General features: G+C 52.7%; 2 protein-coding genes across 3 annotated transcripts in view; one reads left to right on the top strand and one right to left on the bottom strand.

Annotated features, from left to right (window-relative positions):
• Nucleotides 1-20: 20 nt before the first annotated feature.
• Nucleotides 21-5,129, top strand: TMEM91 (transmembrane protein 91). 2 transcript variants are annotated; one of them, XM_021712732.1, is made up of 4 exons: nt 21-28; nt 1,028-1,276; nt 4,140-4,289; nt 4,780-5,129. In XM_021712732.1, the coding sequence occupies exons 2-4, from the start codon at nt 1,067-1,069 to the stop codon at nt 4,936-4,938; spliced, it is 519 nt and encodes a 172-aa protein (XP_021568407.1). In that variant the 5' UTR covers nt 21-28; nt 1,028-1,066; the 3' UTR covers nt 4,939-5,129. The 2 variants fall into 2 exon arrangements, with proteins under 2 accessions (XP_021568407.1, XP_021568408.1); XM_021712733.1 differs by lacking the exon at nt 21-28 and having other exon boundaries at nt 1,028-1,112; nt 1,191-1,276.
• A 2,281-nt stretch (nt 5,130-7,410) lies between these two features.
• The window catches only part of EXOSC5 (exosome component 5), an 11,947-nt gene continuing 5,313 nt past the window's right edge, over nt 7,411-14,044 (bottom strand). Inside the window, exons 2-6 of the mRNA XM_008058799.1 lie at nt 12,211-12,324; nt 11,513-11,634; nt 10,186-10,326; nt 8,846-8,935; nt 7,411-7,712 (exon numbers count right to left, since the gene is read on the bottom strand). Coding sequence (XP_008056990.1) covers nt 7,620-7,712; nt 8,846-8,935; nt 10,186-10,326; nt 11,513-11,634; nt 12,211-12,324 — 560 coding nt within the window. The 3' untranslated portion in view covers nt 7,411-7,619. The remainder of the gene's footprint in view (nt 7,713-8,845; nt 8,936-10,185; nt 10,327-11,512; nt 11,635-12,210; nt 12,325-14,044) is intronic.

Below are 14,044 nucleotides of genomic sequence, written 5' to 3'. Positions count from 1 at the left end.
AGGAGGTCCCGACCGGTGACCGTGGGCGGTGAGTGAGGGGCAGAGGTGGGGGGCCGTGGCCCTCCCCGGTCCTGACTTTGGGGAGGTGGATCCTTGGCGAGGTCGGCGCAGGCAGGGTTTGGAGTGAGGGGCAGGAGGCTCAGGGGCTGCAGGGCGAGAAGAGCGTTCTGGTTGAGTGTGTACGTGTGTGTGTGCGCTGGGTTGAGGGTGTTGGAGGGCGAGGTGTGCAAAGGAGGATTCAGGTGAGCCAGGAGGTGTTTGGAGAGTTGTGTGGGTGGACTGGGGAGTGGGTGGACTGGGGAGCGCTGCGTGGACCCGGGGAGGGTGTGGGGCAGGTGTGCAAGGAAGGCGATGGGAACAGGGACGGGGTCGGGTGTCTGTGTGGGAAGCCTGTGGCAGTGTGTGTTGTGTGTGTGGTTCTGATGCTGTGGGGATTGGGAGTGTGCAGAATCCCCTGGGATGAAACGGGTGAGAAGGTTGCAGGCCTGAGAGGGTGTCTTCTGGAAGCTGATGTTGGGAGCTGGGGTCGTCGTGCAAGGGGTCCTTAGGGAGAGCAATGTGTGGAGGTGGGGGTTGGGCTTACCTGGATGGAACTGTGTGGTGGGCGACTTGGGGAGCAGGGCTAGGAGGCAGAGGAGGGGGAGTGTGGACCAGAGTGAAGTTCCAGGCAGCATTGGGGTGGGGGATGGGCCTGGATGGGTGGCTGGGGGTGTGAACCTGGGATGGGGGTGTGTTTGTAGGGCCGTGTGTGAGGCCTGGTTTGGAATAAGTGTGCAACAGGTTATGTGACGTTTGCTTGAGAGAATAGCTCAGGACTGAACGCCCAGCCCCAGAGTTTTCTTTGTAACTTGCGTTCAATCTTTTATACTCTGGGCCTCAGTTTTCCTATCTGTAAAATGGGTCTGAGGATCACTGAACTCTAGTTCTGTCGTCTCTGCCTGAGTCTCTCCAAAGTAGGGGTCAGGGATGGGTGAAGTAAGACTTTTGTCTTTTTTCAGTTTGTCTTTTTTCTTCTCTCTACCTCTAGGAAACCCCTCCTGGAATCCCCTCCCCCTCCACCCCAGCCATGGACAGCCCTAGCCTTCGTGAGCTTCAGCAGCCTTTGCTGGCGGGTACAGGCTGTGAGCCCCCTGCCCAGAAGCCTGACAAACCTGAGCTGGGGCCACCCTTAAGAGAGACTGCCTTTGCAGAGTCCCTGAGGGGTTTGCAGTTCCTACCACCAACTCTTCCCTCTGTGAGCGCTGGCCTGGGGGAGCCAGGGCCCCCTGATGTTGAGGTAGGAATAGAAGGCCTTAGTGGAAGCCATGGGAGGGGGCTAGGGTGAACCCAGCTATGGTAAGCATTTGGCAGGTTGACAGCTGGGGGTATCTGCCACAGACGTGGAGTCTCACTTCCCAGCTGTGTGTGAGCTTCTGGGTTTCCAGGGATGGTTCTTCCTGTTTTATGTCTCCCCTGGTTCTTTTTTTTTTTTTTTGAGTCGGGGTCTCACTCTGTCACCCAGGCTGGAGTGCAGTGGCTCGCTCACGGCCACCACAGCCTTGACCCATTGGGCTCAGGCAATCCTTCTGCCTCAGTCTTCCAAGTAACTGGAACTACATGCACGTGCTACCATGCCCGGCTAACTTTTTAATTTGCTGTAGAGACAAGGTCTTACAAAGTTGCCCAGGCCGGTCCTGAATTCCTGGACTCAGGCAATCCTCTCACCTCAGACTCCCAAAGTGCTGGGATTACAGGCTTGAGCCATTGCACCTGGCCTATGGTTCTTTTCTTTTTTCTTTTTTGTAGAAAACCCTATTTTGTCCAGGCTGGTCTCAAACTCCTAGACTCAAGCAGTCCTTCTGCTGCGGCCTTTCAAAGCACTGGGATTACACGTGTGAGCCACCATGCCTGGCCTCCTGGTTCCGTTACCTTTTTCTCTCTAGATGTGAGTCGCATCTTTGTACCTTTACAGGCGTGAGCCACCATGCCTGGCGTCTTTTATTTCTTTAACATTGTTTTGGCCAGGCGCAGTGTCTATCACCTATAATCCCAGCACTTTGGGAGGCTGAGGTGAGAGAATTGCCGAGCCCACGGGTTTGAGACCAGCCTGGGCAACTTGGTGAGACCTCGTCTCTACAATACATTAAAAAAAAAAAAATTAGGTGGGCGTGGTGGTACACTCCTGTAGTTCCACCTGCTTGGAAGGCTGAGGTGGAAGGATCATCTGAGCCCACCAGGTCAAGGCTGCGGTGGCCGCAAGTGTTGCCACTCACCTCCAACCTGGGCGACAGAGTGAGATTCCAACTAAAAAAAAAACAAAAATAACCCCAAACACCCCAAAAACCCCACATTGTTTCGCAGTTACAACTATTGTATAAGAAACCACCCCCAAACTTAAACAACAACAAACTTACACAACAACGATTAATCCTCATGGTTTCTGTTGGTCAGGAATTTTGGAAAGACAGTTGAGCAGCTGCAGTCAGCCAGTGGCTGGAGCTGCAAAAGTCAGGGGCTGGCTGGGTGTTTCTCTCTCTTCCTGTAGTCTGAGGGCTTCTGTATGTGGCTTCTGTATGGGCTGTTTTGGGATTCCTTTTTTTTTTTTTTTTGAGTTGGAGTCCCACTTTTGTTGCCCAAGTTGGAGTGCAGTGGCATGTTCCCGGCCACCGCAACCTTGACCTGCTGGGCTCAAGTGATCCTTCCACCTTAGTGTAGTTCCACCTTCCAAGTAGCTGGAACTACAGGTGTGAACTACCACGCCTGGCTAATTTTTTGATTTACTGTAGAGATTAGATCTCTCCAAGTTGCTCAGGCTGATCTCGAACCCGTGGGCTCAGGCAATCCCTTCACCTTGGCCTCCTGAAGTGCTGGGATTACAGGTTTGAGCCACCGTGCCCAGTCTGAAAAGTTATTTTTAGGAAGAATTATTTTAAAACCTAGAATGAAGATCCTTTCCTCCAGAGAGAATTTGGTTTGCTTCTGTCAGCTGCCGGGGGACACTACCAGTTACAGATCATTTGTAATCTAGTTCAAGGTTTGAATGAAGGTTAAATTTTCTGGAATTGGCAAAATCCTGGAGCACAAGAAGGGTCTTCTGTGTTCACTTGACTTCTCTGTTAACCTTGATTTTTCACTTCTATTTATTATTTAGAGATGGGGTCTCACTCTGTTGCCCAGGCTGGAGTGCAGTGGTACAATTATAGCTCACTGCAGCCTCAAACTCCCAGGCTCAATTTATCCTCCTGAGTAGCTGGGATTACAGGTGCATGCCACCATGCCTGACTAATTTTTGATTTTTTGTAGAGATGAGGTTTCGCTATGTGGTCTATGCTGGTCTCAAACTTCTGGCATCAAAGGATCCTCTCACCTCAGCCTCTGCACCTGGCTGATTTCCACTTGTTTTTTGAGTATGTCGTTCTGTCACCCAGGCTGGAATGCAGTGGCACAATCATGGCTCATCACAGCCTGGACCTCCTGGGTTCAAGCAATCCTACCTCAGTCTCCCTAGCAGGACTATAGCATGCACCACCCCACTCGGCTAATTATTTTTGTGGAGACGAGGTCTCACTATGTTGCCTAGCTGGTCTTGAACTCTTGGGCTCAAGTAATCCTCTTGTCTTGGCCTCTTGAAGTGCTGGTATTGCAGGCATGAGCCACCACACCTGGCCCACTAGTTTTTTGTTTTTTTTTTTACAATAATTCCTTAAAATATTGTGAGCTACTAGCTGCGTGTAAGATTTTTAAATAAAAAATTTTAACCTAGTCTATAGCTTTTAGCAGGTAAGTTTGTCCTAATAATTTAGGCCACTGGAGAATTTTATAATCTCCATCATTTCACAGGCTCCTGTTCCTGATGGTATGTCTGCATTACAGTGGCATTTACTCAGAGATTATAAGCCACTGCAGTGTCCATGATTAGACCTGTGAATTCTTGAACGTGAACTAAAAACCTTGTGTGGGTGGGGCTCTCCTCAGGGAATAGGGTCCACAGCTTTCCCTCAAAGGGCTCACTCTCAGATGCAGAGAAGTCAAAAGCCCATCTCTTTGAACATTTCTGTGTGTCTGGAGGGGAGGCATTGCTCTTTGGGAACTATGGGGAACAGAGCAGTGAGGTGGGGAAGGTGGTGGAGGTGCCCACCCGGACCCTCTCCTGCCCATAGGACATGTCATCCAGTGACAGCGACTCAGACTGGGATGGGAGCAGCCACCACTCACCGCTCCTACCCCATGACCACCTCGGCCTGGCCGTCTTCTCCATGCTGTGTTGCTTCTGGCCTGTGGGCATTGCTGCCTTCTGTCTGGCCCAGAAGGTCAGTCTGTGTGTGGGACTGGAAGGCGACTGGGTATAAGAAAGAAAAATGCACCAAAAAAAGAAAAACAAAAGAGGAGACATACCCGAGGAGGAAGGGGCCGAGGCGGGGGCGGTGTGGAGTAGTAGTTAAGAACCTGAACTAAAATCCTGAGTGTGCCACTATCTGCAGGATTTTGGGCAAGTTACTTAGCTTTCCTGTGATTTATTTTCCTCCTCTGTGAAATGGAAATGATTGCTCTCTCTGGGTCATTAATAATCAAATGAGTTGGAACAGTGGCATATAATAGTATATGTATGTTTTTATTAGTCACCTAGCACCCCCAATGCCTGACCCATAGTGGGTGCTCCATCTCTCTTACAGAATATATGAATGAATGAATGAATGGGTAGGTCGGGAGGGGGAGGGGCCAGGGGAAGGGTCTGGGGCTGTGGGAAGCAGGGTGGGGACGAGGGGATGCCTGGGTCACTGCTGCCCACTGCCTCTACAGACCAACAAGGCTTGGGCCAAGGGGGACGTCCAGGGGGCAGGGGCTGCCTCCCGCCGCGCCTTCCTGCTGGGGGTCCTCGCCGTCGGGCTGGGTGTGTGCACGTATGCGGCTGCCCTGGTGACCCTGGCCGCCTACCTGGCCTCCCGAGACCCGCCCTAGTTGCCCCTACAGCCCTCACTGTGAATCCTGAGGCCGGCCACACCTGCGGGCAGAGTGGAGGATCCTGATGGATGAGGCAGCAGTGGTGTCCAGAAACGGGAGAGAGCTGGACAACCCCTTCCCTTCCTGACCCCTGCTCACCTGGCAGTAGCAACGTGAGAGATTAAATACCAGACACCCTTGCAGCCAAACCAGAGTCTGTTGTATGTGTGGGAAGGGGGCAGGGGTTGGGGGTGGCTTGGACCAGGAGGGGACCGGCCAGGGTGACAGGCTGTGGTGGACATCCCCACAGTGCTTCCTGGGACCTGAGCTGGAGAAGGGGAGGAGGGTTTCCAAACTGCAGAATGTTTTCTTCCCAATGCTGGTGATTAGCAGAGAGCTAGAGAGCGTGTTCCAAGTCCTTACTCCTCTACCTATAAGCTCAGCCCAAGTGACTTCTCTCTGAGCCTCACTTTTTCTCGTTGCAAAATGGGATTTTCTTCACCCATGGGCTGTGGTATTAAATGCATCATACATGTCAAGGGCTGTCTGCTGTCTCCCTCTGAGCTCTTCTGACAGCAAGTGGCAGAAACCCAACCCAGACTGTCTTAAGCAACATGAAAACTGAGGTAGAACTGAGCACGATCATGGCCACCACAGCCTTGACCTGCTGGGCTCAGGCAAGCCTTCCACCTCAGCCTTTCAAGTAGCTGGAACCACAGGTGTGCACCACCATGCTCGGCAGATTTTTTTGATTTATTGTAGAGATGGTGTTGCCAAGTTACCCAGGTTGGTCTTGAACCCTGGGCTCAGGCAATCCTCTTGCACCTGGCCTAAATTATTTTTTTTTCCAGTTGGGGCCTTTGATAGAATCTCTCCATCTCTCAGTCCTCTTTTCCTCTGTTGGCTTCATTCTGTGCCAGCTCCCCCTCCCAGCGGCTCAGGTACCCCAGAAAGCATGTCTTCTTTCCCAGGCAGACTCTCCTTGGCCCTCCCTGGGGTGGGAGGCAGTCCCATCCAAATCAGATGGCCTGAGCCTGGGAGACGGTCGGCTCCTTTAGGAAACATTAAAGCCTTGGCACCTGGGCAGAGGCACATAGAAAGTGCCCACTGAAAGGACCCGATATTATCAAGCAACAGTGATATGCAGTTGAGTTTCCTCACTGTTGAATGCCATCCATCCTCTTGCCAGGAAGACAACACTCACTCTTTCCCATTAAGCATTCCCCTGAGCATCTAATGAGCATAATTTCATGCTATTATGCATTTCCTTCTTCGTTACTGGAGATGAAGACGATGCCCTTGCCCGCCTGCCCGTGGGGCGGCTGTGGGAATTGTGTGAGCGAGTTCAGGCACGTGCGGCATGCAGCAGAGTGCCCGACACATGGAAACCCCAGACGGCCGCGCCTGCTGCCCTGGGACAGTTATTCTTGGCAGGAAGCTCACTGGTCCTAAATACCCTTGGGGGCGGGGAACAGACAAATGGCAACTGAACATGCATCCCCCTGTATTTCCAAATGCCCCTAGGGGGAGCTATCACCCCTGACGGAGCACCAACAAGCGAGCCCCAACTGCCTGTCTACCAGTGGGGAAGCCCAGCTAGTGTGTCCCTGGGCTGTGTCTGCACAGCAAGGCTGCAAGGCTGGACCTCTCATGGGGACCCTTGTTCCACTGCCAACTAGCTGGTGGCCTCAGGTGGCAAACTGCTGAGCTCGTCTCATCTTCAAACGGGGACTGTAATAACAGCCCCACCTCATAGGATTGCAGGGCAGGAAAGGAGCACTCAGCACCAGACTCTGCCCTGTGGCCCATAAGGCCTGTCTCCTCCCCTTTCAGCCCTTGCTCACTGGGCTCCAGCCACACTGGCTGTCCCGGTGGTCCCCGACCCCTGGGGGTTCTTCCCCCATGTGATCTAGGAGCCTGCCTCCTTTCCACCGGCTCCCCCTCGGCAGGCATCCCTGACTGAGGTGTCGAATCTGCCCTCCCCAAGCGAATTCTCCCAAACTCTTGTCACACGCTTTTTTCTTTCTTTTTTGTTTTATTGAGTTGGAGTTTCACTGTCACCTAGGCTGGAATGCAGCAGCATGATCACAGCTCCCCACAGCCTCGACCTCCTGGGCTCAGGAGATCCTTCCACATCAGCCGCTTGAGTAGCTGCGACTACAGGTTTCTGCCACCATGCCTAACTTTTTTTTTGTTGTTGATATTTTGTAGCGACAAGGTTTTACTATGTTTCCCAGGCTGGTCTCAGACCCCTGGGCTCAAGCAATCCTCCTGGCTTGGCCTCCCAAAGTGCTGGGATTACAGTGTGAGCCACTGCGCCTGGCCCATTTTTATTTTTTCATAGTATTTCTACCATCTGACAAATACCAATTTACCCTACCCCTCCTTGAACATGGGATCTGGGTCTCTGTTGTTCAAGGTGTTACTTAGTACCCGGCAGGGCCAGCACAAATAGGCGCTCAACAGACAATGAATCTATTGACTCATCCATTCAATAAATGTGAACTCCTTTTAATGTTATCCCTGGTGGGAGAAAATCTCTGCTCCCAGGCCCAGGGGCTGTGAGGGGCTGAGGCTCTGTCCTCCCCTGCAGCTGCAGGACAGCGAGCACACAAGGACAGAGCTGCAGGGCTGGGCCACTGGCTTGCCTTAGGCTGGAGGTAGTGGTAGTAGCAGGAGGGTACCTGCCCCAATGGGCCTCAGCTCTTGGAGTAACGCCTCTGCAGTGATTCCCGGTAGAAGCGGAAGACGTGATGTGAGGCAGCCTGGGCCGCAGCCAGGCACTGCTGGAGCTGGGGAGGGGAGACCGGTCAGTGCTGGGGGCCGAGCACTGCACCTACATGGTCTGGCTGACCTGAGAGGTGCCACCGACCTCACCTCCCCCTTTGCCTCACATCACTTGGCTTCCCACCCCCCACTCCCCCCACCCCCGTGAGGCAGGTGAGGAGGGATTATTTCAAATGCATCTTCTTTTCCACTTCATGAGTACTTTCTTAGAGGGGACAGAAAAAAGAGTGGGCCAGAACCTCAGAATCCAATTCAGTTTTGGTAGCAACAGCACCAACAGGATCAGGCATCCAGACACTGTAGAAGAGACCCCCAACCATGCAGAGCTATGGAATTGGAGAGCACACAGACTTGGAGTAGTCTTGGAGTTTTACAGCCAAGGGCCTTTGACCTTTAATGTTTTTTTGTTTTTGAGTCGGGTCTCATTCTGTCACTCAGGCTGGAGTGCAGTGGCACAATTGAGCCTCACTGCAGCCTCAACCTTATGGGCTCAGGCCATCCTTTCATCTCAGCCTCCTGGGTAGCTGAGACTACACGCACACACCACCATACCTGGCTGATGTTTTGTAGGGACAAAACCTTGCTATGTTGTCTAGGTTGGTCCCGAACTTCAGGGCTCAAGTGATCCCATCTCGGCTTCCCAAAGTGCTGGATTACAGGTGTGAGTCACCATGCCCAGCCACCATGGGCCTTTGACCTCAATCTTAAGGGCCATAGAATCAGAGACCCCAAATCTGTACTGCCACATGTTCCTAGATTCATGAGGGTTGGCGATGCTCTTGGAGACCATCTGGCCCAATAATTTCTAAACTCTGTCCCTTAGCCCAAGACACCCAGAATTCCGCGTGGTTCACCCCTCTGAGATGGAGGCTGGGGGGTTCTTCAGATGCCCTCATCTCCTGGTTTTAAACTGGGCTCCTCCTCTTTTTGCCTAGCTCACAAGTTGGGCTTCCCTTTACAATTTCCACAAATGTTTCTGTGGTTACGAAGTTTGAGAACTCTTTCTTTTGCAAGGAAGAGGCTCTCAACCTCTCAGACTCCAGGGCAGAGTTGAGACAAGACCTCGTGTCAGGGTGGGTGGGAGGGTCACCCTAGACACCTCAGGGTCTAGCTTTTAACCTCACTCCCAAACCAGTACCTCAGCATCAGAGTAGAGCCCTTTGGTGCTGGACATCAGCAGCTTCCGATCCACGCTGTCAAGTGCAAAGGTCAGGACTGCCCGGGCCTCCTAGGGACAAGGGGTAGAGGGTGGTGGGAGACCTAGCACCCTGACCTCAGATAAAAACTCAGTCCCAAGGAGGGGACTCCAGACCCTCGGCCCCAGGGCCTCGCCCTTTCCACAGCTGGGTGCTCACCTATCAAGCGCTGTCATTTTCTGTCTCCATTCTACCCCTTCTCTGGCTCACAGCTCTCTACCCTCTCTTTGTAGAATTGCTACCCATGGCCCTTATTCTAGCCACCTGGTCTGATGGGCTTCCAAGCTCAGTATTCCCACCCCAAAGGGCTACCCATTGTGCCACTTACCTGATTCCTCTTGGCCTCCCACCCACCCTTCTGTGCTATCCCACAGGGACTAGAAGCTGGAAGGCTGTATTTCCCAGACTCCCTTACCAGTTAGGTTCTACCAGTAATCTGGTGGGAGAGTAGAAAGAGAAGCATTTTGGTCCTCATGGACAGTGGCAGGCTCTGGGGCTGTGGCAGTTGCTGTAATAGCCACGGAGATAGGGTGTGGTCTGGACTTCAGCAGCCAGGACAGAGCATGGCATATTTTGTGCATCCAGAACTACCTGTGATGATGTCTCCAACAGCACACAGCAGGCTGGCTTACAGGTTCAGCCCAGGCCTGGCAGGGGCTTCTCATTTCTGGGTATCATTCCTTCCTCCTTTTTTGCTCCTCTAGTTCATCCAACACTGGTGTTACCGAATCCCTGCATGAAATTCCCTGTCTGAAACACTCCAAGTGATTTCTGTTTTCCTGACTGGATGAGACCATTACAGGAGTGGGCAGATAACTCGGAATAACAAGAGCCCTAGGACACTTTGAACTTGAGCCCATAAGGAAAGCTCTCTTTTGTTCTGCTCTGCTTTTGAGCCTCTTCAGATGGAAGGTTGGAGCGTACAGGGCCAGCCCTGCCTCAGGAAAGATGCTGGCCAGGGAGAATAAAGCCAATATGCAGGGAAAGGTAGGGACCAGAAATGAAGTCAGGCAATCTTGATGGTGTTTGAAGTCCTGGTTCTATCTAGAGCTTGTTCTTTCTGGGTTTGGCAATAAAAGCCAATACATTCCCTTTCTGCTTATGCAAGTTTGAGTTGAGTTTCTAGCACTTGCAGCAGAATGAAGCCTGATGAACAGAGCAGAACTTGCCAGCTGGGACTGAGGTGGCATGAGCCAGCTGTCTGTAGCGAAGCGAGGCCTGGTGGAAGAGGGTGAGAGCTGTCTGATTGCCGCCCTTCAGCCACCTTGGTCTTCACACCTACCTTCTCCTGCTTCACTGTGGGGTCCAGCACGAGGGTCCCATCAGAGTCCAGGGCACAGGTGACCCCGCAGAAGAGAGCCTGCATGGGCACACCTGCATCCACCAGTGCCATGCAGGCAGCATTCAGGCAACAAGCCAGGAGCTGAACACCACAGGGTGTGGTTAAGAAGTTTCTACAGTATGGCTGGCTAGCAAAACACATCCATGCCTCCTTTTGCCCTGCTGATGCCTGTGGCAGACATCACTCATTAGTCACAGAAAGGTGGTCTGGCTGAGTGAGTAAAAGTGGCTCTGGGGTCAAGTAACCCTGGGTTCCAGACCTGGCTGTGCCATCTCTCAGCTGTGTGAACTTGAGCAAGTGACTTAACTCCCTGAATTTCAACCTCCTCATCTGTTACCTGGGGATCATAATACAACTCAACAGATAGGTGCTGATATACTGAGAACCTTCAGGGAGACAGGATTGGGGGGGAGTCACATGGGGGAGGCAGTGGCAGAGCCAGGCTCAAACTTGGCAATCTAGCAGGCAGCCATTGTTGCTTCTGCCATCAGGGAGCTCACAGTCAAGGGTGCTGAGCGGCTGTGGCGCAGTGGGAGGAGAGCACAGGCTGGGAGTCAGCTGGCCCTGCTTCAGTTTCCTCATGTCTAGGTCTAGCAGGGCAGACAAGGGCCCCAGCTTTACAATCCACTACTTCCAGCTCTGCTGTTGACCATCTGTCATTTCCTTTGAGCTTCTGTTTCCATCTTTCTAAAATGGGGTCACAATAGCTCTTCTCTCTACCCATTTGCAAAGTGCCTGCCCAATGCAGGGGCATGTACCAATGGAGCCCTCTTGAAATGCCCAATTCTGGTCCTCACCCTCAACCTTGCTCACCTAAAAGGCCAAGCTTCTGACTTGGCTGCTGTGCCTGCCAAGTTCTGGAAGGCTGAAATCCATGCTAAGGTGCAGGGTCGAGGTGACCGGCACAGGCTGTGGAGTCAGACGGGCCTGGGCTTGAGTCCTGCCTCTGCTGCCTTCCAGCTGTGTGACCCTGGGCAAGCCATTTTCCCTGTCTGAGTCTCCGTATCCTCACCTGATGCATGCGAACACAAGAACACTCATCTGCCAGGGCCCCTGGGCTCTAAAACTAGGTGGTTTGGGCCCAAGTCTCGACTCTGACACTTACATGGGTACAGAGTAAGCACTTGAGCTATGTTTGCTATGCTTCTTCAGTGAGCTGGTACCTGGCAAGTGTTAGGTTGTTTCTGGCTAGCAGAGGGGATATACACAGTCACCAGCAGGAAGACAATCAGGGGGCTTCCTGGAAGAGGCCTGGGGAAAAGGATACAGAACCGGCATCGCTGACAACCTGTAGCACCACAGTGATGGAGGTGCGGGGGTGCAGCACTCCCAGCACCACTGCCTCGCACGTGTTCCTGATCAGCCGCTCCCGGCTCTTCTCTGCAACGCCTGGGGAAACCGAGGAGAGGCTGTCAGGCTCTTCCCTTCCATCTGGCTCACTTCCGCCACATGCCCCACCCCAGCCCTCTGGAAAGGGCCTGTGGTCTCAGCCCAGGATGGTGTAGGAACCTGTGTGGATGACAGAGGAGTCCCGCTGGGAGGGAGACAGGGCCTGACTGTTGTCCTCCACACCCCTGCCACCTCCAGCATCTGCCAAGTGGACCCTCTGGGGGAGGAGAACCTGGCAGTTGCCATATCTATGCTGCTGCCCACGCCCACTCCCACCCAGTAGGCCCAGTCAGTGGGGAATGGGGGAGACAAAGGGTAAAAGGGTGGAAAAACAGGTTAGTGGAAAGAAAAGGAGACGGAGGCAGGGAAGACAGAACAGAGGGAGGGAGAGGGGGGAAGGAAGAGACTGGTGGCAGAGAGAGAAAAGTGGCAGGAACTGAGACCAAGGCAGAGAGTTACAGAAAGACAGACATAGCTAAGGGGAGGGGAGAGTGGAGACTGGGGACAGCAGGTTGGGAGGAGCTGAGTAGAGGTCCCGACAGACGGGGCATTCGGAGGCTCAGCAGGGCCAGTTACCAGGCAGCCCAATCTTCGGCCTCAGGATCACTTCAAGCGTGGCCTTGTTGAAGATCTCTTTGCTGACCTTTACCTCAGCTGGCCCGTATACACCTGCCAGGACGGAGGTATCACCTGGGGAGACAGCAGGGCAGACCTCACCCTTCCTTGCCCCAGAGGCCCAATGCGCAGCAGAGCCTGATGGCCAGGGCTCCCCGTGTCACCCCTGCCATTTGTTGGCAGTGACTCTGAGCACTCATTTCACTTCTCTGCCCGCACTTTGTCATGTGCAAAACGAGAATAACAGTACCTCCCTCGCAGTGTACTGTGAGGACTGAAGGACACAATTCACATAAAACATTCAGAGCACTGCCTGGTGAATGCTGAGCATGCAACAGACTAGCTGATATTAGTAACTTTTAACTGGAAGTTCTTCCTGAGAGCTAAACTTTCTCCCTACTGCTGTAGCTGGCCTTGATTTCTCTTTTCAAAACTTCCCCCAGTCTGGTTCTCTTCCTTCAGGCACTCATCCCCATATTCTGCAGCAGATCAGGTACCTGAGAAAGGGATAAATATCTGGGGTGGGCCAGGTGCGATGGCTCAAGCCTGTAATCCCAGCACTTTGGGGGGCCGAGGTGAGGGAATTGTCTGAGCCCACGGGTTTGGGACCCGCCTGGGCAACTTGGCAAGACCTCATCTCTACAATAAATCAAAACATTAGCCGGGCATGGTAGCACGCGCCTGTAGTTTTGGCTGCGTGGAAGTCTGAGGCAGAAGGATTGCCTGAGCCCAGCAGGTTGACGCTGGGGTAGCCATGAGCTTGCCACTGCACTCCAGCCTGGGCGACGGAGTAAGACACCAACTCAAAAAAAAAAAAAAAAAAAATCTGGGGTGAATCCGGACTCCTGTTTATTTCCCCAGAGTGAATATAAGTGGGAGACAGGAGGTAAGACCTAAGAAATTAAAAGCCTATCTTCTAATCCTGCCTGCCTCCTTCTGGGTGATATAACATTGGGTGATTTTGCTCACCTCTCTGGGCCTCAATTTTACCATCTGCAAAATGAAGAGATTGGATTAGATCATAATTTCCAACAAGAAACACATTTTACAGTGTGACCCAAAAGACTCATAAATATGTGTATATAAATGGAACAAAGGCTACAACAAAACAGGTAATGGTCACTGCTTTGATGTACTCTGATATTTTATAATAGGTTCCATTTAAAAAGTGGTGGGGTGTGGTGTCTCATGCCTGTAATCCCAGCACTTTGGGAGGCCAAAGTAGGAGGATCGCTTGAGCCCAGGAGACAGAGACCAGCCTGGGCAACATAGCAAGACCGTGCCAGGTGTGGTGGCATATAGCTGTGGTCCTAGCTATTTGGGAGGCTGAGGCAAGAGGATCACCTGAACCCAGGAGGTCAAAGCTGCAGTGAGCCGTGATTGTGTCACTGCACTCCAGCCTGGGCAACAGAGTGAGGCCCTGACTTAAAAAAAAAAATGCTGGTCCCTACTCACACAGTGGCTCTCACCCTGACTGCACACTGGAGAGTCTTAAAAGATACCGATGCCCAGTTCCTTCTCCCAGAACTTCTAATTTAACTGCCCAGGGCTGAGGCGCAGGCACTGAGAGTGTCCAAGCTTCCCAGGTGATTCTAATGTGCCATTTGCAGTGTCAGAAAATAGTGCCCCGGGACAGCTTTGACCTGCAATTAGAATCACCACAAGAGCTGGGCTTGAGGGCTCGGCCTGTAATCCTGTGCTTTGGGAGGCTGAGGTGAGTGGATTGCCTGAGCTCACGGGTTCGAGACCCGCCTCAGCAAGTTGGCGAGCCCTCGTCTCCACAATAAATCAAAAA

This window comes from Carlito syrichta, unplaced genomic scaffold, assembly GCF_000164805.1.
Source record: "Carlito syrichta isolate Samal-C Ts95f unplaced genomic scaffold, Tarsius_syrichta-2.0.1 Scaffold303629, whole genome shotgun sequence".
Taxonomy (NCBI): domain Eukaryota; kingdom Metazoa; phylum Chordata; class Mammalia; order Primates; family Tarsiidae; genus Carlito; species Carlito syrichta.
Note: the sequence above shows the minus strand (reverse complement) of the source record. Positions and strands in the feature narration are given on the sequence as shown.

Bases quoted from the DNA above. Each gene is read 5' to 3' on its own strand.
- TMEM91 (XM_021712732.1), top strand. From the start codon at position 1,067: ATGGACAGCCCTAGCCTTCGTGAGCTTCAGCAGCCTTTGCTGGCGGGT. The intron at 1,277-4,139 runs GTAGGAATAGAA...TCCTGCCCATAG, and splicing joins CAGGGCCCCCTGATGTTGAG to GACATGTCATCCAGTGACAG. The intron at 4,290-4,779 runs GTCAGTCTGTGT...CTGCCTCTACAG, and splicing joins CCTTCTGTCTGGCCCAGAAG to ACCAACAAGGCTTGGGCCAA.